This window comes from Manis javanica, chromosome 2, assembly GCF_040802235.1.
Source record: "Manis javanica isolate MJ-LG chromosome 2, MJ_LKY, whole genome shotgun sequence".
Classification (NCBI taxonomy): Eukaryota; Metazoa; Chordata; class Mammalia; order Pholidota; family Manidae; genus Manis; species Manis javanica.
In genome coordinates, this window is record NC_133157.1 from 30208033 (window position 1) to 30234838 (window position 26806).

The 26806-nt window shown below is 38.2% G+C and overlaps 2 protein-coding genes across 11 annotated transcripts in view; one reads left to right on the forward strand and one right to left on the reverse strand.

The window, feature by feature from the left end:
- The window catches only part of TEX10 (testis expressed 10), a 55122-nt gene extending 46848 nt beyond the window's left edge, over positions 1-8274 (forward strand). The window contains exons 12-15 of one of the 2 annotated variants that reach the window (XM_073227045.1): positions 371-451; positions 2112-2293; positions 6704-6914; positions 8053-8274. In XM_073227045.1, the coding sequence (XP_073083146.1) occupies positions 371-451; positions 2112-2293; positions 6704-6914; positions 8053-8166 (588 nt within the window). In that variant the 3' untranslated portion in view covers positions 8167-8274. Of the gene's footprint in view, positions 1-370; positions 452-2111; positions 2294-6703; positions 6915-8052 lie in introns of those variants that run through there. The other variant, XM_073227049.1, reaches the window with a different exon arrangement.
- A 526-nt stretch (positions 8275-8800) lies between these two features.
- Positions 8801-26806, reverse strand: part of INVS (inversin) — a 143085-nt gene continuing 125079 nt past the window's right edge. For 8 of the 9 annotated variants that reach the window (XM_073227009.1, XM_073227044.1, XM_073227016.1 and 5 more), the window contains 3 exons: positions 13797-14026; positions 12982-13056; positions 8801-9904 (listed from right to left, as the gene is read on the reverse strand). In XM_073227009.1, the coding sequence (XP_073083110.1) occupies positions 9759-9904; positions 12982-13056; positions 13797-14026 (451 nt within the window). In that variant the 3' untranslated portion in view covers positions 8801-9758. The remainder of the gene's footprint in view (positions 9905-12981; positions 13057-13796; positions 14027-26806) is intronic. The other variant, XM_073227022.1, reaches the window with a different exon arrangement.

Below are 26806 nucleotides of genomic sequence, written 5' to 3' on the forward strand. Positions count from 1 at the left end.
GCTTTAATCAGCTTTTTTTTTCACATCACTCAGATCTTTCAGTTGTAATGCTTACATAGTGTCTCTACTTCAGCAGATTGTAAGCTATTTTGAGGGCTGAGAGAGAGGAGTTTCTTGTTCTGTCCTTCCTGTGCATGGCACCTAATAGGATGAGCTCAGTGCTCATTAATGTCTAATAAATGAATTATGTGGAAAATCAGCCCATATGTGAGGTTTGTTTGATCTTTGACACTCGTATTTTCAAAGTCATTTTTTGTTTTCTATTACTGTGTAGAGCAAGTAGGTTAAAAAAAACACACAAAATTTCATTGAACTCGTTTCTGACCTAAAATGTCCTTATTTGGTTATTGGTTTTCTCCTTTGCTGACAGACAGTTTGTCACAATTTATTGGTCATCCCTGCCCGAAACCAGAGCTTTGATATCCTACAAAGTGCCATCAGTAAGCATTTGGTGAGTATACTTAAATTTTTTTCTGTTACACAAAAAAGCATAGAAATTCATTGTTTAAGATTGGGTGTGCCATAGTCAAGGAGAGAGGGAGTATCCAGAATTCTAAGCTTAATAATTCCCTGGCCTCTCACAGCATGATGCTGTGGTGAAACCTGAGAAATCTTGGTGTTTTTCCTGGCTGTTACTAATTACTTCTGTCATCTTGGGAAAATCCCCTTTTCTTAGGACTTTCTACATCTGTGAAATTAAGGGCCTTAAAATTGTACCTCAGTTCCTTCTGACTTGTAATGCTCTAATTAACGTGCTTGGTGTCAGTGTATTGGAAATTCAGCATCAAACTAGGGTCTAATTTCCATCTAGAAGGTTTGGGATCTAAAGTAGGGATTGTCACCTGACAGGCTCAAGTCCTGGTTACTGGAAGCAGTGAGATCAGCCATGAGACTGACTTGTCTTCTGGCCAGTGGGTGTCCTTTGTTTCCATTAGTATTAAATTCACATTTAGTATGCCTTGGTTTTTGCTATTAAATTCCTCCAAATTTTACACTTTGACTTTTGGCTTTTTATTACAATAATGAATTATAGTGCAAGGGAGGGCTCCCCAAGTTTTATCTTCCCTGGGGCTTTCACTTGTTTGGATTTGATAGGCACATCTACACCCTTTTTATCTTTTGAAATGTTATTTCCCTTGAGTTGGAAAGTACTGCTTTGAATTCACAGTCCTCTTTCTTCCTGCTATCAAACTTCTGATCCTTTTCCCTTCTGTCTCCAAAGTTCTCCACCTTTTTTTTTTCACCACCACTCCAGAGATATATGCTTTCCTTTGACTACATTCTTTACTCTAGTAAAAGAGCAACATGCCAGTCAGTCTTGACCACTGTTTTCACACAGCCTGATGGAAAGGTTAAGACCTCAGAGCCTGCAGACTTTTTTTATGGCAACAGTAGTTTCTAGGAGATTTAAGCCATGCATACATACAGTTACAAGTTAGAGTCCACCTTAATGACAGTTTATACAGTAGAGTCCAGATGAGTTAGCATACTGTGATGTCCCTTATCTAGGTGTTGGGGCAGTAAAGCAGTTCAGTGTTCAGTATAGTAATATCTTACCACCTCCAGTACAGGTATTTTCTATTGTCATGTCTGAATGACCAGCTTAATCAAAGGGCAGGGGAAAGCTGATGGTAAAATGAACTCTGTTTTTACATTTAATTACCTGGGATAGGGGTGTTGCTACATACTGGAGTTTACCAGTCTGAAAAATGTGAAGATCATGTAAGTGTGATTGTTAGTATCAAGATTTTCTTTGGATACATGAAATAATCCTTTTAAATAGTAGTATTTTTGACCATTAGTAGAATTTTAGTAGAATTGTAATGTCTAGAACATTTCAGAAGATGTTATCATGATGGGAGGCAGTAGATTTTTTTGTGTTAAAAGTATTTCTTGAGTTTGTATGTTTTCAAAGTCATTTAATGTAGGGATTAAATTCTGAAAGGAAAAGAGGATCTTAAGGTGTGGTAGGTTGGCATGCATGTATTAAGCAAATACTAGTTTTCAGTAGAAGTGGTATATGGTTAACTTTACAGTTAATGTGGTTGGTTGTATCCTTGGGGAAAGGGACTGTTGTGAAGGGGTCATTAATCTCATTTTTCTCTGCCTAGGTTGGATTGACTATAATTCCTGATAGCACAGCTGGCTGTGTTTTGGGTGTCATCTGTAAGCTCCTGGATCATACGTGTGTTTTCAGTGAGACTCTACTGCCATTTCTGGCTTCTTGTTGCTACAGTCTTCTTTATTTTCTGCTCACATTAGAGAAAGGAGAAGCAGAACATTTAAGAAAGAGGTAATAGTTTTTGTGTTCTTCAACTTTAATTTTTTTCCTATCTCTTCTTCAACTTAAATTTTTTCCTACATCTTCCATCCCTACCCCAAAAAAGCCAGCATACAAATATGTATGTATGTATAAAAATATATACAAATAAATATTTTTAGAAAGATTGAAAGAAAATTAGATTTTAGAAATATTGTAAATTCTCTTTCAGAGTTTTTAAACCTGGCTAACCTTTTCCTTGTTCTTTCATGAATCTCCTTTGGGTTGTGATAAGAATTCTTAGTTTTTATTTTTTCATTGAAGCTATGAATTTGAAGTTAGATGGCATGATTTCTTGAGAACTTTCCTTACTAATAATTGCTATAGGTTTAGCAAGAAAAAAGTTCTACTTTTAGAATACAAGTCTTATTAATACAAGTCTTTGTATTTTGTTTTGGTTTTCATTAGAACTAGGCAGAGTAGAATTTTAAATTCTTGGATATAGGGAAATTGTTCTGAGATGCCAGTGTTTTTAATTAGTACTTTTGCTCTTATGTTAATACTTGGGTTAAAGCTTCTAGAATTGTTTGGAGTATTTCACTTTACTTGGGAAAAAAAAAAGTATTCTTATGCTTATATTCTTATTGGTATGCCTGCTAAAATTCATTACAGAGGTTTTTAAAAAACTCTTTAACAGATGAGCATCAAGAAAATAAAAATTCTATCACCTGTTATTAACATTTTGATGTTTGTCTTTCTAATCTCTCCTTTTAAATGTCAAAAATATTCATGTGACTGTATAATTCGATATAAAGAGTAGGTATAAATAAACTGAACACCCATTTAAGCAACGTCCAGGTTCAGAAATAGAATATTGTCAGCACATATACTTCCCGTGTTACACTTCTCTTATGCATCCCCCAGAATTCACGTTTATGTTAATCACGTTTGTGTTTCTCTGTTACCAGGGGTCAACAAACTTTTTGATGCAGAGTCAGATAGGAAATATTCCAGGTTTTTGGGGGGTCATAGTCTATTGTCAGAAAATTCAACATTGTCTTGGTAGTATGAAAGCAGCAGTAGATAATATGTAAATGAGTGGATGTGGCTGTCTTTGAATAAAACTTTATTTACAAATACAGGCTGTGAGCTAGATTGGCTGTCAGTACTACTGCTTTAAAGTATTCTGTTACAAGAATGTAACATAACTTACCCATTTTACTGTCAGCAGACATTTGGATTTTTCTCCATTTGTGCATGTGTATGTGTGTGTATGTGTATTTATAACTTTATAGATTTCACTATAAATACACTGAAATTTACACATAAACAGATTTGATGGTATTTTTCTTACACGTAAGCATTAGGTCTAATAGGTCAAGAAAAGGCTTTGCAAATAACAAGGAGCTTCTCAAGGTTCTAAAAACTTTGTAATAAGCATCCCCCTTCGTGAAAGAGTTATATTGCTATTTGTTATTACTTGTCGCTTGAAATATAGCCCCTCTATTAAATACTTTGATGATTCATTTCAAAGAACTTCTGTAGTTTCTTACAGAGGAATATCTTGCTTGATGTTATACGGCTGGACCGAACAAAACTCAGTGTATGTAATACTTTTTGCCTGTTTAAAATACCTGAAGTATTTTATACTGGGTATTAGAAAGGTTGATATTACCAGGACCCTGTGTATCTCTCAGACTGACATTAGTCACAAGGAAATGTTGGCAGCCAGTCTTAGGTACTTAGATTTCTCTTTTGGGCTACTCCTGTTGGCCACCCCTCTCTGGCCCCAGAAGGTGTTTGTGAGATTAAGTGTAATGAGAGTGACAGTCAAATTACTGGGAGTCTTTGATATGTTAAGTGCTGATCAAAAAATCAGGCCTGGCCAGTTTGTTCAAGACTGTGGCCACTGTACTTGGAAGAAACTATTGTTGTCTTCTGGACTCATTAGTAATTGAAAAATCTGTTAGACTGAGCCTTCTTGGTTTGTAGGTAGTAATCTATTAATAATAGAATAGTAATCTATTCTGTGGTTTTACTGTTTTATCTTCATCTTTGTTATGTTGTAAATCAGGATGTGAACTAGTGTAGCTTGTTGTTATTTATCCTGCTTTAGACTTAGTGTACTACTATTTAATCTGAAAATGGTGTTTTTTCTTCAGATCTGGGAAGTACTATTATTTCTGTTATATCCCCCATTATTTCTGTTCTCTCTAAATATCTGTCCTAAGCTCCTCATAAACATAGGGAACTTCTCATTCTGTCCTCTCATAACATCTTTCGCTTTGCCAACCCTCTTACTGAGTTTTTGTTTTCTTGACCTATTTTGGGTTTTTACTTGGCTGTTTGTCATTTTTGCCTTTTCTTAAATTATTGGTATTATTTTAAAGTTGGTGTCAGTTTGTTTTGTTCTGTATTTTTTTCCTCTAGCATGGGAATTCCCCCTTTTCTGGGGAGTCAGGTGGGCTCTGGAGATTCTTTCATGGGGTTGCACAAATTCGTGTTTTGATTTGTATACCTGTTTTCTGAGTGCATTTTGCTTGAGAGTTCTGTGGAGGTTGTGGAGACCTCCTTACAGGTGAGTTGCACATTTGTGTTTTCCTGGCTCCTGGCTATTTGCAAGGAGCCCAGGTTTAGGTCTCTGCCTCCTACATCTGAGAACTGAAGCCTCAGCTTCTAACACTTAGCTGTTGAAAACCCAGCCCTAAAATCCCACAGCCATTTCTAACCCCTGTTGGGTAACTTTATATGAATTCTGTCATAGTTTCTGGCACCTAGAAATGTCACCCATACTGGCTTTTGAGCTTGGCTGTATAATTTTTAAAAAATGAATTTTATCTGTAGTTCTCTGTGTTTGTAGTCAAAGAGGAGGTTGGCATTATCTGACCAGAATATATCATAAGTGTGTGGAGTTAGCTAAACTCCTGAAAATTGTATGCAAAATATTGAACTTTCATGTTTCTTAAGGGTGGTTTAGAACCATTATTTTATGCTGAGCAGAAACTTCATTAGTCCCAGTTCTGTCTTTTTGAACACTTTATAGAATATGTAAAATTATTCTTATATAAGATAACTCTTAGAAAACCCTAAGAATGACTGTTAATATGGTATTTCTTCCATTGCTTGGTACCCAGGTCTCTTCTTTTTGTCCTTGACTTGACAGTTTTCTTTGATTGTAGTGTGTGAAGGTAAAATTCTAAACTTTACTCATCTAGTCAGTATACTCAGGATACAGATCCCATAGGCCCTTTTAGCACAGTTTTGATTAGCAATTATTTGAAATCCCTCAAATTCATGTAGTGGACCATTATAGGGGTGACTTATAAAATCAAAAGGCTCATAATTTATGGAAGTAGGAATTTAAAGCTCAGTGGGGACCAAAGTAGCTTTTTCTGTTGTCTTCTAGATTGTGTTTCTTTACTGCTGTGTTTTTTCCTCATTAGTAGCTCTGTCTACAGTCTTTCTTTTCTCCTTGTACATGGCTATCCTGACCTGCCTGTGCATGAATCAACAGGCAGATTAAAGTCTCTTCAAATAAGAGGAGATGGTTGGATTAGAATGGATTTAGTATCCATATATGTGAAGTTGGGGAAGTGTTAGTCAAATAGTGAAAGGGCTGCTCCTTCTTCACTTAAGGTAGTCAGATTCTCTTAGAAAGATTTTGGGACTGGGAAGATTATGCATTGCTGGTGCAGTAACTGTAACAGACTAAGGTCAGAGCCTTTAGCAGCTGTGAACTTTTCCTCCAAAAGGATATTACTCCGTTTAATCGGCACTCTTCTAGAATGTGGTTAGGCTAGCTACATTTACTTCTGTCATAAAACTTATTTATTTTTGCTCTATAAAGATACCAAGAGAATGATGCTTATTGAAAGTTGGATTTACCATTTCTGGCTTTCTATGACCTAGAAGTGCAGTAATAGTCTCTTTACTGGCTACTTTCTGAAACCTGTTTTAGTTCCTTGTGAGCTTACCTTTCTCTGCAAATCCTCCCTGTTCTAAAACATTGAAGAGGCTCAGAATGCAAGTATTAGGCTTAGAGTTTCATGAAGTTCCTTTCTTCCCTTCTTACCAGTGGGATAATCTTCCTCTCTCGATTTTTGGTGTTGTGTAACAGACAGTTGAATGATGTCCAGTGGTGGAAAACAATATGCATGTGTAGATCATTCTGTTCTCTAAGTCTTTTATGTAATCACTAGGGCTTCAAGAATTATCTTGTTAAAAGTCTGTGAAAATGCTGGAGCTAGTCTTGGAACCTATGAAATAGGGGAGAGCAGCTAATTCTTCATTGGATTTGCTTATTTGGTTCTGATGAAACCTATTCTTACTAATTTTATCAGAAAGTACATTTCTTAAAAGGACATTTTCTATTTTGGGAAATATGGAAAGGGCACTTTTCCTGTATATGTTGGCTCCCTGATTCATTTCTCTCTGTTGTTGTAGAGACAAGCTGTGGGGAGTCTGTGTATCTATCCTGGCTCTCCTGCCTCGAGTCCTTAGGTTGATGCTGCAGAGCCTGCGAGTAAACAAAGCTGGGCCTGAGGAGCTGCCTGTTGTGGGCCAGATGCTTCGCCTGCTGCTTCAGCATGCACCCCTCAAGACTCATATGTTGACCAATGCCATCTTGGTGCAGCAAATCATCAAGAATATCACGGTAAGAAGCATGCAATGAGAACTTGTACAATTCATGGGCAAGGCCTGGGAAGTGCTTTTGGGAGGCCAGGTTCTTGTGCATTGGCTGATTCTCAGAATTAATAATGGTTGGAAAAGTTGTAGGCATCAGTCATTACTACCTGAATTCTGATGCAGACTCTATTGACGAACCGTGATAGTTTGGCAAGTTTTTCTAAATCTATCCAAGATTATTTTGCCTAGCTGTAGAAATGGAAATAGCAGTAACTTCATTTGGTTTGGATGACCATTAAATGAGATCATCCATGTAAAGTTTTTAGTGTAGCTGATTTATTAGGTTCTTAATAAATGTTAGCTGTCATTAAGAAATTTACTTGGCAGGAATAAACTTTAGGTCAATTTCTAGTTACTTAATTCACTGGAGAATAAGGAGAAGTTGAAAGAAGGAATTTGTAGGCTCCTGCTTTGTCTAGTAGTTGGTTCTCTGTTTTGTGCTGTGTCTGTTTCGTGGGAATCCTTTGGTGTTTTTGGTTTGGGAGAGTTGAAGAGAGGCTTTTTGTATAGATGTCGTGGGGGTTTTATTAATTGGTATAAGTAGTAGTACTTGAGATTAATAGAGTGTGTACATACATATAACGTAGGTGCTCAAGATTTCCTTAGTAGCCTTGGAGAAGTAATAGAAGAAGCAGAATAATTCAGTAATAGAAGAGAAGAAAAGTCAATTTGGATTATTTTGAAGTTGGAGAATCAGCCTACCTTCATAAGGAAGAGAATGACAAATTGTCAGTTGGCCCTGTAAAATTACTCTGTTAATGTCGGTGCAAAGATTGTGAGACTCTAAAATACCAAGGGGAGGTGGGGAGGTAGTCAAAGGTGTAGGAAGGGTTGATGGTGAAATTTCATTAGTCCCTAGCATATATGGGAGTGAAACAGACCAAACAAGAAATAGTAGCACTTGAACTTGAGGCTGTAACTTGGAATTTTCACGGCCTGTGGTAATGCCCAGATGATAAGGCTCCCCTTCCCAATAACATTTCCTGTGGTGGTTTATAGATGAGGATGCTCTTACAATGGCTCTGAAATCTTTCTTGTGAAAAACATTGTCAGATGGTTTAGCAATTTTGATAGAATTCTCAAGTTACTCTTGTTTTTCCCTACAGACTCTGAAGAGTGGAGGTATTCAGGAGCAGTGGCTCACAGACTTACATTATTGCTTCAATGTGTATATTATGGGGCATCCCCAGGGGCCCAGTGCATTGAGTACAGTATATTGAAGAGACATCATGACACCTCCTGTTTTAAATTGTTTATTCACAGCTATCTAATTTTGAAGAGAGACTGATGTAATAAATGTTTGTCATTAAAGGTAAACTTTTAAAGAAGTTGTTCATGAACCTTCGTTGCACTAAGGTAGGAAAATAATGCATGCTGGTTTCCTGGACTAGCACATGATATAAGGTTAGAGGTGTTGGTTTATTTTGCATTTCAGAGGAACTAAATATTTACAAAGTAGAGTGATAATATGATACTTTCTATTATTTACCAAGAAATGAGTGGCATCTTTGTGTTCTCAACTCCAGTTCATTCAGATGGCAACAGACACCAGTTTTTTATTTGGGAATGGTTATGCTTACCCATCATAACATTCAGCTTCTCACTATGGAGGTCTGTCACAGAGGTGTTCTAGCCCATGCAGGGGCAGATTTCAAAATGGTGCTATATAGTTCTTTTGGGTTTTCCCATATCTAAATGGTGCTTGACTGATATAAATAACTTTACTTTCAAAATGATTGTCTACTAAAGATCCATTAGATCCATTAGAGTTCTTTAAAAGTTACCAGCTATGTATAGTGACATATATGACATATATTCATTATGTTCATAATTATAAAGTAACAGCAAGCTAAAAAGAATGATAATTAACACTTTATTGTTTACCTCTTGGCAGGACAGTGGTAATGATAATCTTAAGAAAATGGAAGCAATCCTAGAAGTATTTGTGAGCCTAACATGTTGCTGTTTGTGCTTCCTGTCTATATTCCTGTAGTAGCCTTGCCCTTAAAAATGTGAAAAAGCCCGCAATCACTGGATTTTATTTAAACCAGGTATTAAAGGGCTGGAATGTAAACAGTTAGCACAGTTTTCCCTGCCAGTAGGAATGGCATTTTGACAAGATTGTTCACCTCTGCAGGTCAGGCAGAAAATACAAGTGGAATGTTAAAGCCAGAATTGGTACCTTGTGCACAAACGGTCTGGTTTGTAAATCTGCCTAGCCTACATTCCGAGGCTAACATGGAAGCTGTTACAGACCTATTACGATCTTAAGACAGTTTCTAACAGCAAATGCTGAGTCATGATTCTGGTCTAAAATTTAAAACTGATAATGTTGGAATAACAGCAGTGTAGTCACTGTAGTCAAGTCTGTTGCATTAGATTTCATAAAAAGTAGTGAAAGGAAGAAGGTGGCTACTGTAACCCAGTCCCCTCCTATCTTACTTAGGTTCTTCACTGGAGCAAAAAAACCAGGCCTGCACCAGCTGGCTGGCAGAGATCCCAAACTAGCAGCCCCTTTGGCACTCATATTCTTACATTCACTTAGACTGTACTGTTAATTATAAATTCTTTCTAGCCATACTGACCAAAGTGGAGGCAAACTGCAGTTCTGCACAGGCACAGTCTGTCCCAGTCCTTTCAGCACAGACTAACATAATTTACAAAACAGTGCTGTGTAAGATCAGACAGAACACGTTCTGACTTTTCTTTCAGTTGTTACATTTTCACTCTAATAGGGCTTAAAGCATGAATATTAACATTTTCCCAAAGTCTAAAAGATAATCAGCAGAGAATTAGAACTCTGTACTATCTATTACAGCTTCCCTGGACACAGTTTTCCTCCATAGGCACTTGAAGCTTTGTTTTGTTTTTTTGGTTGAGTGGATGACTGCAGGTTATAAGAAAAATTCTTTGATCTTCCATTGTTCTCAAGGAGGTGCATACACTGCAAATTGCTCACTGTTAAAAGCAAATACGAGAGAGATATTCAGGTTATTAATTTTAATGCTGAAGAGTTCATTGGGAAAAAATGGGTTTATAGTTGGACTATCCATGGGGGCTAAAAAAGGTGATGGCTAGTTTATTATGGAGACAGGATGGCTTATCAGCCTTGCCTTTTCCATCATCTCAAGATATGAGACACCTGTTCAAGGGAGAACCTTGATTGGGAGTGGGCAACCACTTGAGCTGGGACGGTAACCTAGGTCATCAGTCTGCTTGGAATAACAATAACTGGTATGTTACCTTTCTTTCTATGTATCTAACAACACAACTTACATATATACATACATACTTTTATACTCCATTCCAGAAAATAGGTTCATTTGAAACAATTCAGATTTTCAAGGGTGACTGACTGATAGGCATATCCAACTTGAAATGGATTTTTTAGACTTGGAAAACCATGATATCCTCATTTGACAAAGGAGGATACTGAGGCCCCAGATGTTTAAGAAACTTTGCTAAGGCCATAATGCTGTATGTTTATTCTAACATTGTGTGGAGCAAAGAAGCAAACATGAATGGTGAGTAGTTTTAGGAAGTTATAAACATGTCTTACTTTTTCTCCCCTGGTTTTATTACTGTTTAAACTTAAAAGTTATTTCAAAGTGAATTATTGTTTTAGAACTCTGGTGTACTTTTGGCTGCCTTTACTCTGTGAAGTCTTAAGTTGTTATCTGTATCCCCCTCTGTAGGTGGGTAGAATATTTTGCGTTCATACAAGGGGTTGCCATTACTAATAATCACTTGAACTATGATTATTCCATTCATTGGGATGGATTTTTTTTTTAATGGGAACTCTTATTTTTAAGGAAATGGGCCCCAGATTTAGATTTTACATATATTTGTGTGCAGGTACGGGTGTATATATATATACACCCACACTGTGATCATTAGAATGCTGTTACTCTTTGTGGGTGGTTTGCACAAGTCACCATAGAAGAGGGGAGAGAGCAGGGATTTTTTAGGTAAACAGTCCAAGGATGCTGTTACTTTGCTATGTCCAACTCTCTGCTTCCTCTTTAAGAGGTAAAAGCACTACTAAAGCCTCTCCCCAAGTTGGAGGTTGGGAGCAATAGTCTTCACTCAAAGGAGTGCCAATGAGTCAAACTGTTTACCTAAAACCGAATAGAACAGTGAGTAAAATATGATCCTTAACTCCATGGAATTTTCAGAGCCAAAAATGAATTTTATTCAAGGTAGAGACCAAAATCAATGTTCTCTTATTATTGTTTCAGTTTGGCATGTGTGAATCTATATTGTAGAAATACTGTGTGTTCAAGTCATGCCCATTGCTATGGAAATTATTATATAGACATGTTTTCTATATATATATGTATAAAGTACATACAGGCTAGTAGCTCTGACTGACCATCAGCCTTACTCACAAGTTAATGCTTAGTGTGTGGGTAGGTGGTTCTAACAAAACCTTGTATTCCTCCAAGTTTAGAGTTAGGAAAAGATTCTCTTCAGTCCTTGTCTGTTTTTAAGCCAGTGAGAATTATATATGCAGAACAAACAAGCTATCTTCATATGAAGTCCTAAGAACTTACAGGACAGAATAAACAAATTCAAATACTTAACTGTGAGTCCTTTAACTAAAAACTTTTTATGCTGCTAAATACCTTCAGTTTAAGTTTTCTGATAGTCCTGGAGTTTTTTTCTCTTTAGACAAAGCAGGGAAAATGGTCTGATTATCTAAATGCTACTTCTCTGGTAGTTTAATCTCACACTTTTTGAAACTACTTCTCAATTTACTCAAAACAGGTTTGTTTTTTTTTTTTAACATAGAAACTGAAAGGAATCAAGGCCTACAGTTCTAACTATGCCCGTTGCCTCATCAACCTGTCTATATTATATGAGTTGCCCAACTCTTATTAAAGATATGGCAAGTAATTACTCTGTCCCCCACCTCCAGGTTTTCCCCCTATCAAAAATTAAATGAATGTTAAAGTTCATGCTGACAGTCATTGTTCACCTTCCCAGCTGCACTCTGTTCCTGCAGGATGACTGGATCGGGGAGAGAGTGGGGGGAAGGCATGTTGCCATAGCCACCATGAGAAACAATGGACCTGGCATTAATTGCTGACAGCACTGAACTTATCACACAAATTTAATGCTGGTGTGAATGAAGGAGGCCCTGAGTAAAATACTCTTGTCTTGCAGCTGAAAAGTTCCCTGAGCTTCTGTATGAGTGAAAGTATACCCAACTGAGCCTGAGCTGGACATGTTCTTAAATATTAAACATCCTCCTATGTGGCCCTAAAAGGCTAAAGCCAGAATTTGTGGTTAAAGGACTTCTCTTTGGAAATGAATTTGAGGATCTTAATGTGAAACCAAAATGGATTAAGAACTCCAAAGGTATTGCTTTGAAGAATGACAGTTTTTTTCATTTCCCCCTTTGCTTTATGTGAGCAAATATCTAAAAGTGATTAACAGTAGATACCATTTATTTCTGCTGGACGTAATGTCAGCAATTATAGCTTTGGTTTTGTAAGAATAGGATAACTTACTCTTATGGAGATAGACATTGACTGCAGTAATAAGTCCATGAAAGGGAGATAAAAAAAACATGCATACCTGAAATCAAATGACTGCTGGAAACTTGGCAATTTCTGTTGTAATCTCTTCTTTTCAAAAAAAGGGAAATGTTTTCCTAATCTGGTTTGACAGTTTTTGGGGAAAATAGGAGTTCCTATGGCCAGGATCCTCACCTGAACCTAAACTACTTGATGATGCAACTGGCCTACTGCTAGGTTACTGCTTCTACACCTGTAGGCAACAAGCGATTATTGACTGAGTCACTATATAAAGAGCTCTGCTCAGTGCTCTGGGCAGAGGTAGATTACAGACCTGCAGACTGTTGGATGCAGATACAATTCTAGTGCTTGACCTATCGCAGGGAGAACAAGCTGGGTAATAAACTTTTTTACCCCCAGAACTTTCCATTGTCATTCCTTGGTCTCACTGAATCCGTAGTGAACTTGCCTGGGGCTGAAACCCATTGGCAAGACATGATTCAGTGGCTTCCTTACCTGAATTGAGATGCAGCACAGAATGGGCTTTTGATGATCTTGTAGGATGAAGTACTTTCCCTTCCTGAGAACAACCTGAAATCAACCAACAATGATCATTGTCTCTGACCACCACAGCTACATCCTGAACAAGTTCTGAACTCCTTATTGAGGTAAAGATTTGAGCTTGTGGGTATCTGCCAAGATTAATTAGGTGTGGTGTGGAAATACCATGTATGCCTAGGATAAAGTTCTGAGATTTTGCTGCCTGGGATGCAGATCTGTTTCTAAGGGTAACTTGGCTGAACTTTTTTCTATTGGGGAGCTAGTCAGCTTGTACTCTGCCGAGTTTATTTGGGTGGGCCCTTTCCAGAACTGAAAATGTTTCAATTTTTGCAATTCATCTGTTGAGCAAGTACTTACTGCAGTGCATGGGTCTAAAGCATTCCCACAGGTGGTTAACCCTGCACTGTCTTAGCATAGGAAAGGTCAAAGTGAAGCAGGCCTGGTCTGAATCCTCCAAATGGGTAATGTAAGGGGAGGACCAAGGAGCTATCTGGAGAGGTTTAAACAGTGAGTCTTTTAGTCATGAAACCTAGTAGGGATCTCTTGGCTGGAAGGCTGCCTTAGTTGAGATGCCAGAATGCCTTAAGCCAGTTCTGACCGAGAATTGCCAACAGGGAGGCATTGATGTGCTGTGAGAATTCTCTTGGTGCCTGGAAGTACATTAAGAAAGTTCCTACTTAAATGGGGTTTGCCCAATAAAAGTAAATACCATTTCAGATTCTGATATAACATGTTCTGGGGGTATCTGTTGTGCCCAGAAGAATAGTTACCGTAGATTTGCTTGAGTACCAAGTGCCTGGTGGACTTTGTGCTTGAGTTGACCTTGGAAGGAGTCTTGGGGGTCCAGCTTACTGTGATTGTCTTTGGGAGTTTTAGTTCCAGGTCCTTCTTCCACACCTGGAGGAGCAATGCCATGCACTCTTGATTCCATTTGTCTACATCTCTGGCTCCATGCTGCTTCATAGACAGAAGGCAGGACAGATGCTTCCTAAGCTGATAGCTGGGTAGGGTGGGGTGGGGGGAGGTAGTGTTAGAGGAGGGTAGAGGCTTTAAGATCACAGAACTGAGTAAACCAAGTTTTCTTAAGGTTTCTAGAAACCTTGATAAGCAGTATTTACTGAACTTCTGGGAGATTCATTCAAGCTCCCACTCCTAATTCCAGTGGCAGTATGCTGAATTGTGTTCACTTCCTGAACCTCGGAATCATCAGATAACTCTGTCCTCAGGGTGAGAGAGACCAATGTGTAAACAAAATGAGTGCAGTATAAAAAGTGCAGGAGTGAGGAGCTAGATGGCATGAGACAGGTGTAGGACTGAAAACTGGTGGTTTGATAAGGCTTTCCAAGGCTGATATTTTTGCTGGGTTTTAAAGGTTGAGTAGGAGCCTACTAGGGCAGAGAAGGGTATTCTAAGCAGCACAATTGGCATGAGGAGAGATGTGGGCATTTGTGCTGGAAAGGAGGTAATGAGTTGTGTATGAAGCATTGTATGTTTGGTGAAAGAAGGATAGAAGGCTGGGCTACACTGTGGAAGAAGCCAACATTTGTTCAGGGCCTGTTGTATACCAGGCTCTTTCCCTGTGATTAAGCCTGAAAATAAATTTGTGAGGCAGATATCATGAGTCTGATAAAAGCTGAGTAGAGATGATGTCACCAAGATGGTGACACAGTGGTTCTTGTGAAGGGGTGCAAAGTCAATAATGTCTTAACAACTATTCATGTACACCACTGAGAAAATCCTAGAACATGGGGTGAGGCTGAAAGGCGCCTTGTGCCACAGAGACCAAGACTGCCTAGAAGGGTAAGAGGAGCAGCTACTTGCTGATCACATTGTTCCTTCCCCAGGGTAGCACAGCGCCACACCCCCAACCTTACAGTTCCTCCAGTGGGAAAAGAGAGCCCAGGGAATCAAGCTTCACCAGCACTGTGGGTCACTTCTTGGGATTCCCCACTCTAGTTTTGTCCCATGGGTACTGCCAGGGAATCTTTGGGGTTTGACCACATGAAGTCTGTGGAGAAGGGCTTGCCACAACCAGTGCATGGATTCTGATAGATCAAGTTCCACCCTGCAGCACTGTGTTCATCTGCAGGGCCAAAATGGTGGCAGTCTGACCCAGGGAATTTAGCAGGTTACAGACCTGCCTGGTTGAGGTCCTCAATCAAAGAGTCTTGTTGACCCTGGAGCCTGGTCTGCTTCTGTTTCAGCAGGAGAATTAATTCACAGCCCCACTCACTGTTGAGTACAGATCCCAACCCACCTGACCAAAAACCTTGGTTGGAACACCTGGAAAGCTGCATAGTCCAGCAACACTCAAGCAGAAGGTTTAACAGGCAGAGCTGATCATCTGCAGAGCAGACAGTGGCTGTCTTTGGCCAGGGAACATGGGGTGAGGGTTGGCATGTGTCAAGACCACAGAGTCTTTCTGGCTTTGAAGCTGGTTCTGCTTCACCTGGGCAGGGAAAGTATTTTGCAGACCTAGCAGATGCTCAATACAACCTTCATCCTATGGACCAGAACTTAACCATAGCAAATGGGAAGTGATATAGCCCATCCAACAGCCCATCTTACATTAGCACTTGAACAGAGCCCAGCCTGTTACTAGCCCCATCTGGAGAGCAAGACTGATGGCCCCCATCTTGCCAGGGGATTCAAAACAGTCCTGCCTGATTTGGGTCTCCAAACAACAATGTACAGCCCTGGGGACCATTCTATTGTCAATACCACAGGGGCAGAGAAGCTAATTCATCATCCCATCTACTGCCGTGTAGTACCCTGTCATGACCATCTAGTATGCCTGACTAGAGAACCCAAGCAACTGCAGAGCCCATCTACGGCCTCACTTGGGCAGAGAACAAGCCAGCAGTCCTATCTAAATGTTCTCAGTGAGTGGAACACTGCTGGACCTTAGAGCTTAAGCAGTGGCCTTGCCCAAAAACAGACCCTGATAGCAAGCTCTACCTGCTCAAGCACATTTAACAGTGTACATGTTCAGAAACCCAACCTGAGCTAATTGGTAAATGGTCTCTGTCAAAGTGAACTTGTAAAGGATGGAAGAGGAGACCATTCACTCAAATGGACAGATACTAATGTAAGGAATCAAGGATCATGAAAAATCAAGTAAACATGACACCACCAAAGAAACTAATAGAGCTTTGAAAATTGACTGTAAGTATAAGAAGAATGAAAAACTGAAGGAACAAAACAGCAGAATCACAGAACCCAAGAATGAACTAACAGTTACTAAAGGGAAAGGGACTGGGGAGGATGGGTGGGAAGGGAGGGATAAGGGCAGGGAAAAAGAAAGGGGGCATTATGATTAGCATGTATAATGGGGGGGCATGGGGAGGGTTGTACAACACAGAAGACAAGTAGTGATTCTACAGCATCTTACTATGCTAATGGACTGACTGTAATAGGGATTGTTGGGGGGCCTAGTAAACAATGTTCTGCATGTAATTGTAGATTAGTGATAACAAAAAAAAAAATGAAAGTCTTTGAACTGCCATAGAAAGAATTCAGAATAATCCTCTTAAAGGAGTTTGGTTAACTATAAGAATGCACAAATTAAACAACAACATTAGAAAAACAATGAACAAAATGAGAAGTTCAACAAAGTAGAAACCTTAAAAAAAAAATCCTAGAGTTTAAAAATACAGTGACCAAACTGAAGAATTTGATGAAGTTCAAAACCAGACTTGACCATGGAGAAGAATCAGTGATTTGAAGACAGGATATTTGAAATTTTTTTTGTTTTATTCCTAACTGGATAAAGAATGAAAAAGTGAAGAAAGCCTATGGGACTTACAGGACACACTCAAAAGAAAAAATATCCACTTTATGGGAATTCCAGAAGAGGGAGAGATTTAAAGCAATAATATGGCTGAAAATTTCCCAAACCTTGGGGAAAGAAGTGGACATCCAGATCTGTAAGACCCAAAGGACTCATAGAGAACCTAAATAGTGCTACATGAAGACATGTTATAATTACCAGGAATCATAGAATTTTGAAAGCAAGAGAAGTTACATACAAGGAAATTCCCATAAAATTATGAATGGATTTCTCAACAGAAACTTCTCAGGCCAGGAGAGAATTAGGTGATATATTCAAAATCTGAAAGAAAATGTCAATCAAGAATGCTACATCTGGCAATGCTGTCCTTCAAAAATGAAAGGGAGATAAATACTTTCCTGAACAAGCAAAAATTGAGGAAATTCATCACCAGTAAAGCTGCCTTACAAGAAATGCTAAAAGGAATTCTTTGACTGGAAGAAAAAAGTTAACATCAATACATACAAAGACAGCATAAAACTCACTGGTAAGGATAATAATGTAGTCAGAGTTAGATTCTGTAATATGGTAATGGTAATGCATAATTAAACATAACTCCAGTTTAAAAGTTAAAAAACATGCAAAAATAACCATAACTGATCATTTTATTTTGATACACAATATAAAATTATATAAACAGTCTAAAATGTGAGGGGGTGGGGAGAAATAAAAGTGTAAAATTTAGGAATGTTACTGAACTTATAGTAGTAACATCCTATTTTAACTGATTTTATGTAAGCCTAATGGAACCACCTCATGGTAAAAGCATTACTAATTACAGAGAAGAACAAGATAAAGTCAAACTATACTGATAACGAAAGACTTCAGCAAACCTAATAAAGGCAGCAGGATAAGAACCATTGAAAAATGGATCTACAAAACAGCCAGAAAACAACAGAATGGCAATAGTAAGTCCTTACCTATTAATTATTTTAAGCATGGATGGATTAAATTCTCCAAAACACAGAGTGAGTGGATTTTTAAAAAAGATCTGATAATATGCTCCCTGCAAGATATTCACTTTAGTTATCTTTAAAGACAAACAGACTGAAGGTGAAGGAATGGATAAAGGTATTTCAAGCAAGTGACAACAACAAAAATAAAGCAGGGGTAGAGATATCACCTCACATGTTAGGATGGCCAACATCAAAAAAAAGAACAAATGCTGGTCCGGAGGATGTAGAGAGGGGAACCCTCCTACAATGTTGCTGGGATTGTAAATTAGTTCAACCACTGTGGAAAGCAATATGGAGGTTCCTCAGAAAAACAAAATAAATACCGCTTGACCCTGTAATTCCACTCTTAGTAATTTACCTGAAGAAACAAGATTGCTGATTTTAAAGGTTTTGAGGAGGGGAAAAAGATGGCAGTGTGAGAAGTGAGGCAGAAATCTCCCCAAATCACATATAATGTGAAAATACAGCAAATACAACTAATCCTGAAAGAGTGACCTGAAGGAAGACTGCAGCAGATGGCTTACATCTGGGAAAAAGAGAAGACCTAACAGAAAAGGGTTAAAGGAGCAAAGCTGTGATCCAGTGAGACCCAGGCCCTCAACCCACCCCAGCTCACTAGAGGGAGAAAGAGAAATAGAGTGGGGAGGGAGAAGCCCAGGACTGCTAAATACCCAGCCGTGGAGATCTCCAGGAGCACGATCCCACATTGCATGGTGTTCTGGAGATCAGAGGGGTTGCAAAGCAGTGAAGGGGAGAGTACTTGGAGAGACTGAGATTGCAGCCATTTGTTGAGAACAGGTGCCCACAGCCGGCAGCTCTGGGACAAAAAGGCAGGCGATCTGAAAGATTTCCCAATTGAGAGGGATGCCACAGGGGCAAGGATTACACAGAGCTTGCTGCTCAGGAGAAAGCACAGGTGGACAAAGTTGTTCTAGCATACTCAGCCCTGCAGGTTGGGAACTTTTCAAGAGCTTCAGGTGCTACATCCCCCTGGCTGGCAAGGCAGCCCTGAGGCCCATTACCACAATTCACAGCCTGCTGCTCCTACCATAGTGCCAGGCTAGCTAGGGGGCAGCCCCGCCTACAGCAAGTCACTCCCTGAGTGCTTAGCCTACTGGCCTTGGCAGTGGAGGCAGGCACTGCAGCTGGAAAGCAGGAAAGAGCTCTGTCCTCCAGGCAGGCACCAGGCTGCTCTCCTGTAACGCCCACCTTCACTCGAGGGGCTGGGAAGCTCCAGGGAGTAGAGATCCTGGGCACTAGAGGGTGCCACGTATGCAAAGTTATCATTCCATATTATTAAGTAGGAATGAAATGGCAAAAGAAGCTTGTTCAATCCAAAATCCCTCCAACACCAGAAAGAGGGCTCAGTGAAACTGATTTTCTTGATAAAGATTTCAAAATAAAAATCATACACGTATTCATGGAGCTACAGAAAGATATTCAAGATCTCAGGGATGGCTTAAAGAAAAACTTTGAAAAATACAGTATCTGAAATGAATGAAACATACAATGGAGGGATTTAAAGCAGACTAGAAGAGGTAGAGGAGACAGTAAATGGAATAGAAATTAGAGAAAAGGAATACAAATTAGCTGAGGTACAAAGAGGAAAAAGGATCTCTAGGAATGAAAGAATAATAAGACAACTCTGTGACCAATCCAAATGGAACAATATTCACATTACAGGAGTATCAGAAGAAAGAAAAAGGAGGCTTAACATGTTCATAAATAATCAATGTATCAATGACCAGATTAAAACAGATCAAGCAATATATGGAGACAGATGAAAACAACAGCTCAACACTTCTACTTCTGTGGGATGCAGCAAAGGCAGTTTTAAGAGGAAATTACATAGCAATGCAGGCCTGTCTCAAGAAAGAAGAATAATCCCAAATGAACAGTCTAAACTCACAATTAATAAAACCAGAAAAAGAAGAACAAATGAGGCCCAAAGTCAGTAGGAGGGACATAAAGATCAGAGAGGAAATTATAAATTGGGAGTAAAACAATAGAAGGAATTAGTGAAACCAGGAGCAGGTTCTTTGAGAAAATAAAATAGATAAACCCCTAGGGAGACATTAAGAAAAAGAGTCTACATAGATAAAAACAAAGTCAGAAAAAAGAAAGGGAAAACCACTACAGACACACAGAAATGCAAAGAATTATTAGAGAATACTATGAAAAATTATATGCTAACAAAGTGGATATCCTAGAAGAAGTGGACAACTTTGTAGAAAAATACAACCTTCCAAAGCTGAACCAGGAAGAAACAAAATCTGAACACACCAATTACAAGTAATGAAATTGAATTGGAAATCAAAAAACTACCCAAGAACAAAACTCCCATACCAGATGGCTTTACTGCTGGATTTTATCAAACACTTAGAGAAGACCTAATACCCATCCTCTTTAAGATTTTCCAAAAAGTAGATGAGGAGGGAATATATCCAAACTCACTGAATGAGGCCAGCATCACTCTAATACCAGAACCAGGCAGAGACACTGCAAAAAAGAAAAATTACAGACCAGTATCTCTGATGAATATACATGCAAAAGTACTCTATGAAATATTAGCAATTTGAATTAAAAAATATATCAAAAAGATCATCAAGATCAAGTGGGATTGTATTCCAGGGATGCTAGGATGGTAAAATATTCAAAAGTCCTCCAACATCATATACCACATCAATAAAAAGGACAAAACCACATGATCTTCTCCATAGATGCTGAAAAAGCATTTGACAAAATTCAACATCCATTCATGATAAAAACTCAACAAAATGGGTATAGAGGGCAGGTACCTCAACATAATAAAGGCCATATATGACAAACCCACAACCAACATTATAGTTAAGAGTGAGAAGCTGAAAGCTTTTCCCTCTAAGATTTAGAAGAAGACAAGGATGACCACCCTCCCTTCTTTTATTTAACATAGTACTGTAGGTCCTAGCCATGTCAATCAGACGAAACAAAGAAATAAAAGGCATCCAGATTGGTAAAGAAGAAGTCAAACTGTCCCTGTTTGCAGATGACATGATATTGTACATAACAAACCCTAAAGAATCCACTCCAAAACTACTAGATCTAATATTTGAATTCAACAAAGTTGCAGAATACTAAATTAGTACAAAGAAATCTGTTGCATTCCTATACACTAATGAACTAGCAGGAAGAGAAATCAGAAAAACAATTCCATTCACAATTGCACCAGAGAATAAAATACCTAGGAATAAACCTAATCAAGGAAATGAAAGACTTATACCCTGAAAACTACAAGACACTTAAGAGAAATTAAAGAGGACACTAATAAATGGAAATTCATCCCATGCTCTTGGGTAGGAAGAATTAATATTGTCAAAATGACCATCCCGCCTAAAGCAATGTACAGATTCAATGTCATCCCTATCAAAATACCAACAGCATTCTTCAAAGAACTAGAGAAAATAGTTCTAAAATTCATATGGAACCACAAAAGCTGAATAGCCAAAGCAATCCTGAGAAGGGAGAATAAAGTGGGACAGATAATGCTCACCAACTTCAAGCTCCACTGCAAAGCTACAGTAATCAAGAAAATTTGGTACTGGCACAAGAACAGACCCATAGACCAGTGGAACAGAATAGAGTTCAGATATTAACCCAAGCATATATGGTCAATTAATGTATGATAAAGGAGCCATGGATATACAATGGAGAAATGAAAGCCTCTTCAGCAGCTGTTGTTAGCAAAACTGGACAGCTACATGGAAGAATGAAACTGAATTATTGCCTAACCCTACATAGAAAAGTAAACCCAAAATGGAACAAAGACCTGAATGTAAGTCACGAAATAAAAAACTCTTAGAAAAAAACACAGGCAAAAATCTCTTTTACATAAACATGGGCAACTTCTTCATGAACGTATCTCTGGGCAAGGGAAACAAAAGCAAAAATAAACAAGTGGGAGTATATCAAACTAAAAAGCTGTACACCAAAGGACACCATCAATAGAACAAAAAGGCATCCTACAGTATGGGAGAATATATTCATAAAGGACATATCCAATAAGGGGTTGACATCCAAGATAAATAAAGAGCTCATGTACCTCAACAAACAAAAAGCAAATAATCCAATTAAAGACTGGGCAGAGGATCTAAACAGACACTTCTCCAAAGAAGACATTCAGATGGCCAACAGGCACATGAAAAGATGCTCCACATCGCTAATCATCAGAGAAATGCAAATGAAAACCACAATGAGATATCACCTCACACCAGTTAGGATGGCCACCATCCAAAAGTCAAACAACAACAAATGTTGGGGAGGTTGTGGAGAAAGGGGAACCCTCTTACACTGCTGGTGGGAATGTAAGCTAGTTCAACCATTGTGGGAAGCAGTATGGAGGTTCCTCAAAGAGCTCAAAATAGACATACCATTTGACCCAGGAATTCCACTCCTAGGAATTTACCCTAAGAATGCAGGAGCCCAGTTTGAAAAAGTCATATGCACCCCTATGTTTCTCACAGCACTATTTACAATAGCCAAGAAATGGAAGCAACCTAAGTGCCCATCAGTAGATGAATGGATAAAGAAGAGGTGGTACATATACATAATGGAATATTATTCAGCCATAAGAAGAATACAAACCCTACCATTTGCAACAACATGGATGGAGCTAGAGGGTATTATGACCAGTGAAATAAGCCAGGCGGAGAAAGACAAGTACCAAATGATTTCACTCATCTGTGGAGTATAAGAACAAAGAAAAAACAGAAGGAACAGAACAGCAGCAGACTCACAGAACCCAAGAATGGACTAACAGTTACCAAAGGGAAAGGGACTAGGGAGGTTGGGTGGGAAGGGAGGGGAGGGATAACGGAGGGAGAAAGAGTCTTTAGGATTAGCACACATAATGTAGGGGTGGGGCATGCAGAAGGCAGTAGAGCACAGGGAAGACAAGTAATGACTATAGCATCTTACTGTGCTGATGGACACTGACTGTAATGGTGTGTGTGATGGGCACTTGATGATGGGGGATTCTAGTAACCATAATGTTGCTCATGTAATTGTACATTAATGATAACAACAACAGAAAGCTAGTCCAACAGAAAAAAAATACCATCAGCATTCTCCAATGAACTCGTACAAATAGTTCTAAAATTCATATGGATGCACAAAAGATCCTGTCTAGCCAACGGAGCTGGGAGGATTATGGTCCCCAATTTCAAGCTCTACTACAAAGCCCTAGTAATGAAGATAATTTGGTACTGGCACAAGAACAAACCCATAGATCAGTGCAATAGAATAGAAAGCCCAGATATAAACCCACATGTGGTCGATTAATATACGATAAAGGAGCCATGGATATATACTGGGGAAATGACAGCATTTTCAACATCTGGTGGTGGCAAAACTGGACAGCTACTTGTAAAAGAATGAAACTGGATTACTGTCTAACTTCATACACAAAAGTAAACTGGAAATGGATCAAAGACCTGAATGTAAGTCATGAAATATCCATAAAACTCTTAGAAGAAAACATAGGCATAAATATATTGAATATAAACATCAGCAACTTTTCCTGAACATACCTCCTTGTGCAAGGGCAACAAAAGCAAAAATGAACAAGTGGGACTACATCAAACTAAAAAGCTTCTGTATAACAAAGGACACCATCAGCAGAACAAAAAGGCACCCTACCATATTGGAGAATATATTTGTAAATGTCATCTGATAAGGAGTTAACATCCAAAATATATGAAGAACTCATGCCTCAAAAAGCAAATAACCCGAGTAAAAAATGGGCAGAGAATCTGAACAGTCACTTCTCCAAAGAAGAAATTCAGAAGGCCAATAGGCACATGAAAAGATGCTCCACATTGCTAATCATCATAGAAATGCAAATTAAAACCACAGTGAGATACCAACTCACACCAATTAGGATGGCCAATACTGAAAAGACTAGGAACAACAATTGCTGGTAAGGATGCAGAGAAAGTGGAACTCTCCTACCCTGTTGGTGGGATGCAAATAAGTTCAACCATTGTGGAAAGCAAAATGGAGGTTCCTCAAAAAACTAAAAATAGAAATACTACTTTACTCAGGAATTCCACTCCTAAGAATTTACCCAAAGAAAACAAGATTTGATTAAAAAAGACATATGTGCCCCTATATTTATTGCAGCACTCTTTACAATAGCCAAGATATGGAAGCAACCTAAGTGTCCATCAGTAGATGAATGGATAAAAAAGAGGTGGTAAATATACACAATGGAATATTCAGCCATAAGAAGAAAACAAATCCTACCATTTGCAACAACAATGATGGAGCTAGAGGGTATTATGACCAGTGAAATAAGCCAGGCAGAGAAATGATTCCACTCATTTGTGGGGCATAACAACAAACAAAATTGAAGGAACAAAAAAGCAGCAGACTCAGAAACTTAAATAGGGACTAGTGTTTACGAAAGGGGAAAGAGGTGGGGAATATGGTTGGGGAATGAAGGGGAAGAGGATTACAGTGCATTACGATTAGCACACATAATGTAGGGATGTCATGGGGAAGGCGGTATAGCACAGAGAAGACATGCAGTGACTATATAGCATCTTACTAAGCTGATGGACAGTGACTGCAATGGGGTATGTTGTGGGGATTTGATAATATGGGTGAATGTAGTAACCACAATGTTGTTCATGTGAAACATTAATAAGATTGTATGTCTGTGATACCTTAATAAAAAAGGTGGTTGCTATATTTATATTAGACACAATAGACTATAAATTTTAAAAAGAGATCAGGTCATATAATTATCAAGGTCAAATCATCAAGATGATTTAATTATTAAAATATGCACTGAGTTAAATATTGGAGCACCTAGATATATAAAGCAAAAATGAATGGAGAAATAAACAGCTATATAATAATAGCTGGGAATTTTAATATGGCAGACTGAAGAATAGACAGATCATTCAGATAGAAAATTAGTAAGGAATAGCAGATTTGAAAGGCAGCTATGCTCCGCACTATACCACCAGTACAGCTAGTAAACAACAGACTTGAATAACACTATAGACCAAATGGACTTAAACAGAGAATACTCTATCTAACAACAAATACATATTCAAGTACACATGGAACTTTTTCTGGGATAGACCATTTTTAGGTCTCAAAACAAGTCTTAGCAAATTCAAGATTAAAACCAAGTATTTTCTCTGACCACAATGGTATGAAACTTGAAATAATAGTAGGAGGAAAGCTGGAAAATTCACAAAAACATGGAAATTTAACACTTTCCTGAAGAACCAATGGATCAGAGAAATAGTTAAAGGGGAGATAAACTATCTTGAGACAAACAAAAATGGAAACACAACACACGAAAATTTGTGGGATGCATCAAAAAAATTTTAAGAGGGACGTTCATAGCCATAAATACCTATGTTAAGAGGAAAGATCTCAACCTAACCTGACACCTTAAGGATGTTTGAAAATACAAACTGAGCCCAAAGTTAGCCAGAGGAAGGAAATAAAGATAAGAGCAGAAGTAAAAGAATTACAGAATGGGAAAATAATGGAAAATACTAACAAAACTAAAAGATTTCGCTCTTTGAAAATATAAAGCTGACAAATTTTTAGCTCGACTGACCAAAGTTAATAGATCCCAAATCTACAAAATTATAAATGAAAAAGAAGACATTCCAAGTGATAAAGATTCTCAAAATATTATGAACTGACTTCAGCACATTAAAAGGATCATTCACCATGATACCATACTGCAATGGATCATAAGACACTACTATGAATAGCTATATGCCAACAAACTTAACAGCCTAGTAGAAATGGAAAATCTTAAAGAGACATACACAACCTACTAAGACTGAATCAGGAGGAAACAGAAAACCCGAACAGACTAGTAAGGAGAATGAATTAGTAATACAAAATCTCCCAATTAATAAAATTCCAGAACCAGATGGCTTCACTGTTGAATTTTAGCAAACATTTAAAGAATTAATGCCAATCTTTCTCAAGCTGTTCCAAAAAAAATCAAAGAGGAGGGAAAGCCCTCAGTGTTATTTTATGAGGTCAGCATTACCCCAATACCAAAGGATACTAGAAGAAAACTACAAGCCAAGGTCCTTGATGAATATAGAATAAAAGATTCTCAAAATATTAGCAGCTGAATTCAGCAGCATATTAGAAGAATCATTCACCATGATTAAGAGGATTTGTCCTTGGGATGCAAGCAAGGATAGTTTACATACACAAATGTGATATATCACAGTACAACAAAAGAAGAAAGTCATATGATAATCTCAGTAGATATAGAAAAAGCACTACAAATTCAATGTATGTTCATGATTAAAAGTTTAGGAATAGAAAATGTACCTAAACATAACGCCATATATAATAAGCCCACAGCTAACATTATACTCAATGATGAAAGATCAGAAACAAGACAAAGGTGCTCACTTTCATGACTGGTATTCAACAGACTACTGGAAGTCCTAGCCAGAGTAATCAGGCAAGAAAAAGAAATAAAAGGTGTTAGATTTGGAAGGAAGAAGAAAATTTTTTCCATTTACAGATGACATGATTTTTTTTCATTGTTCATTTTTATTAATTTTAGACTATCAAATAATACATGTTTGCTGAAAAGTACTTAAACAACACAAAAGTATCTAAATAATAAATGTTTACACCATCCCCAACCACCTTCTTCTTTCAGTTCTACCCCCTGTAGTCTCTCTCCCCCTCTTTCTTTCCCCTGTTTTTTTTTTTTTAAATCATTGATCACTTATTTTAATCAAGAGGTGGTTCTAGGTGCTAGAGAGTCAGATAAGGTATTATTTCTCCTTGCAGTACTTTGTCTTGTGTTTTTTTCTTTTTGAGAGGGCATCTCTCATATTTATTGATCAAATGGTTGTTAACAACAATAAAATTCTGTATAGGGGACTCAATGCTCAATGCACAATCATTAATCCACCCCAAGCCTAATTCTCGTCAGTCTCCAATCTTCCGAAGCATA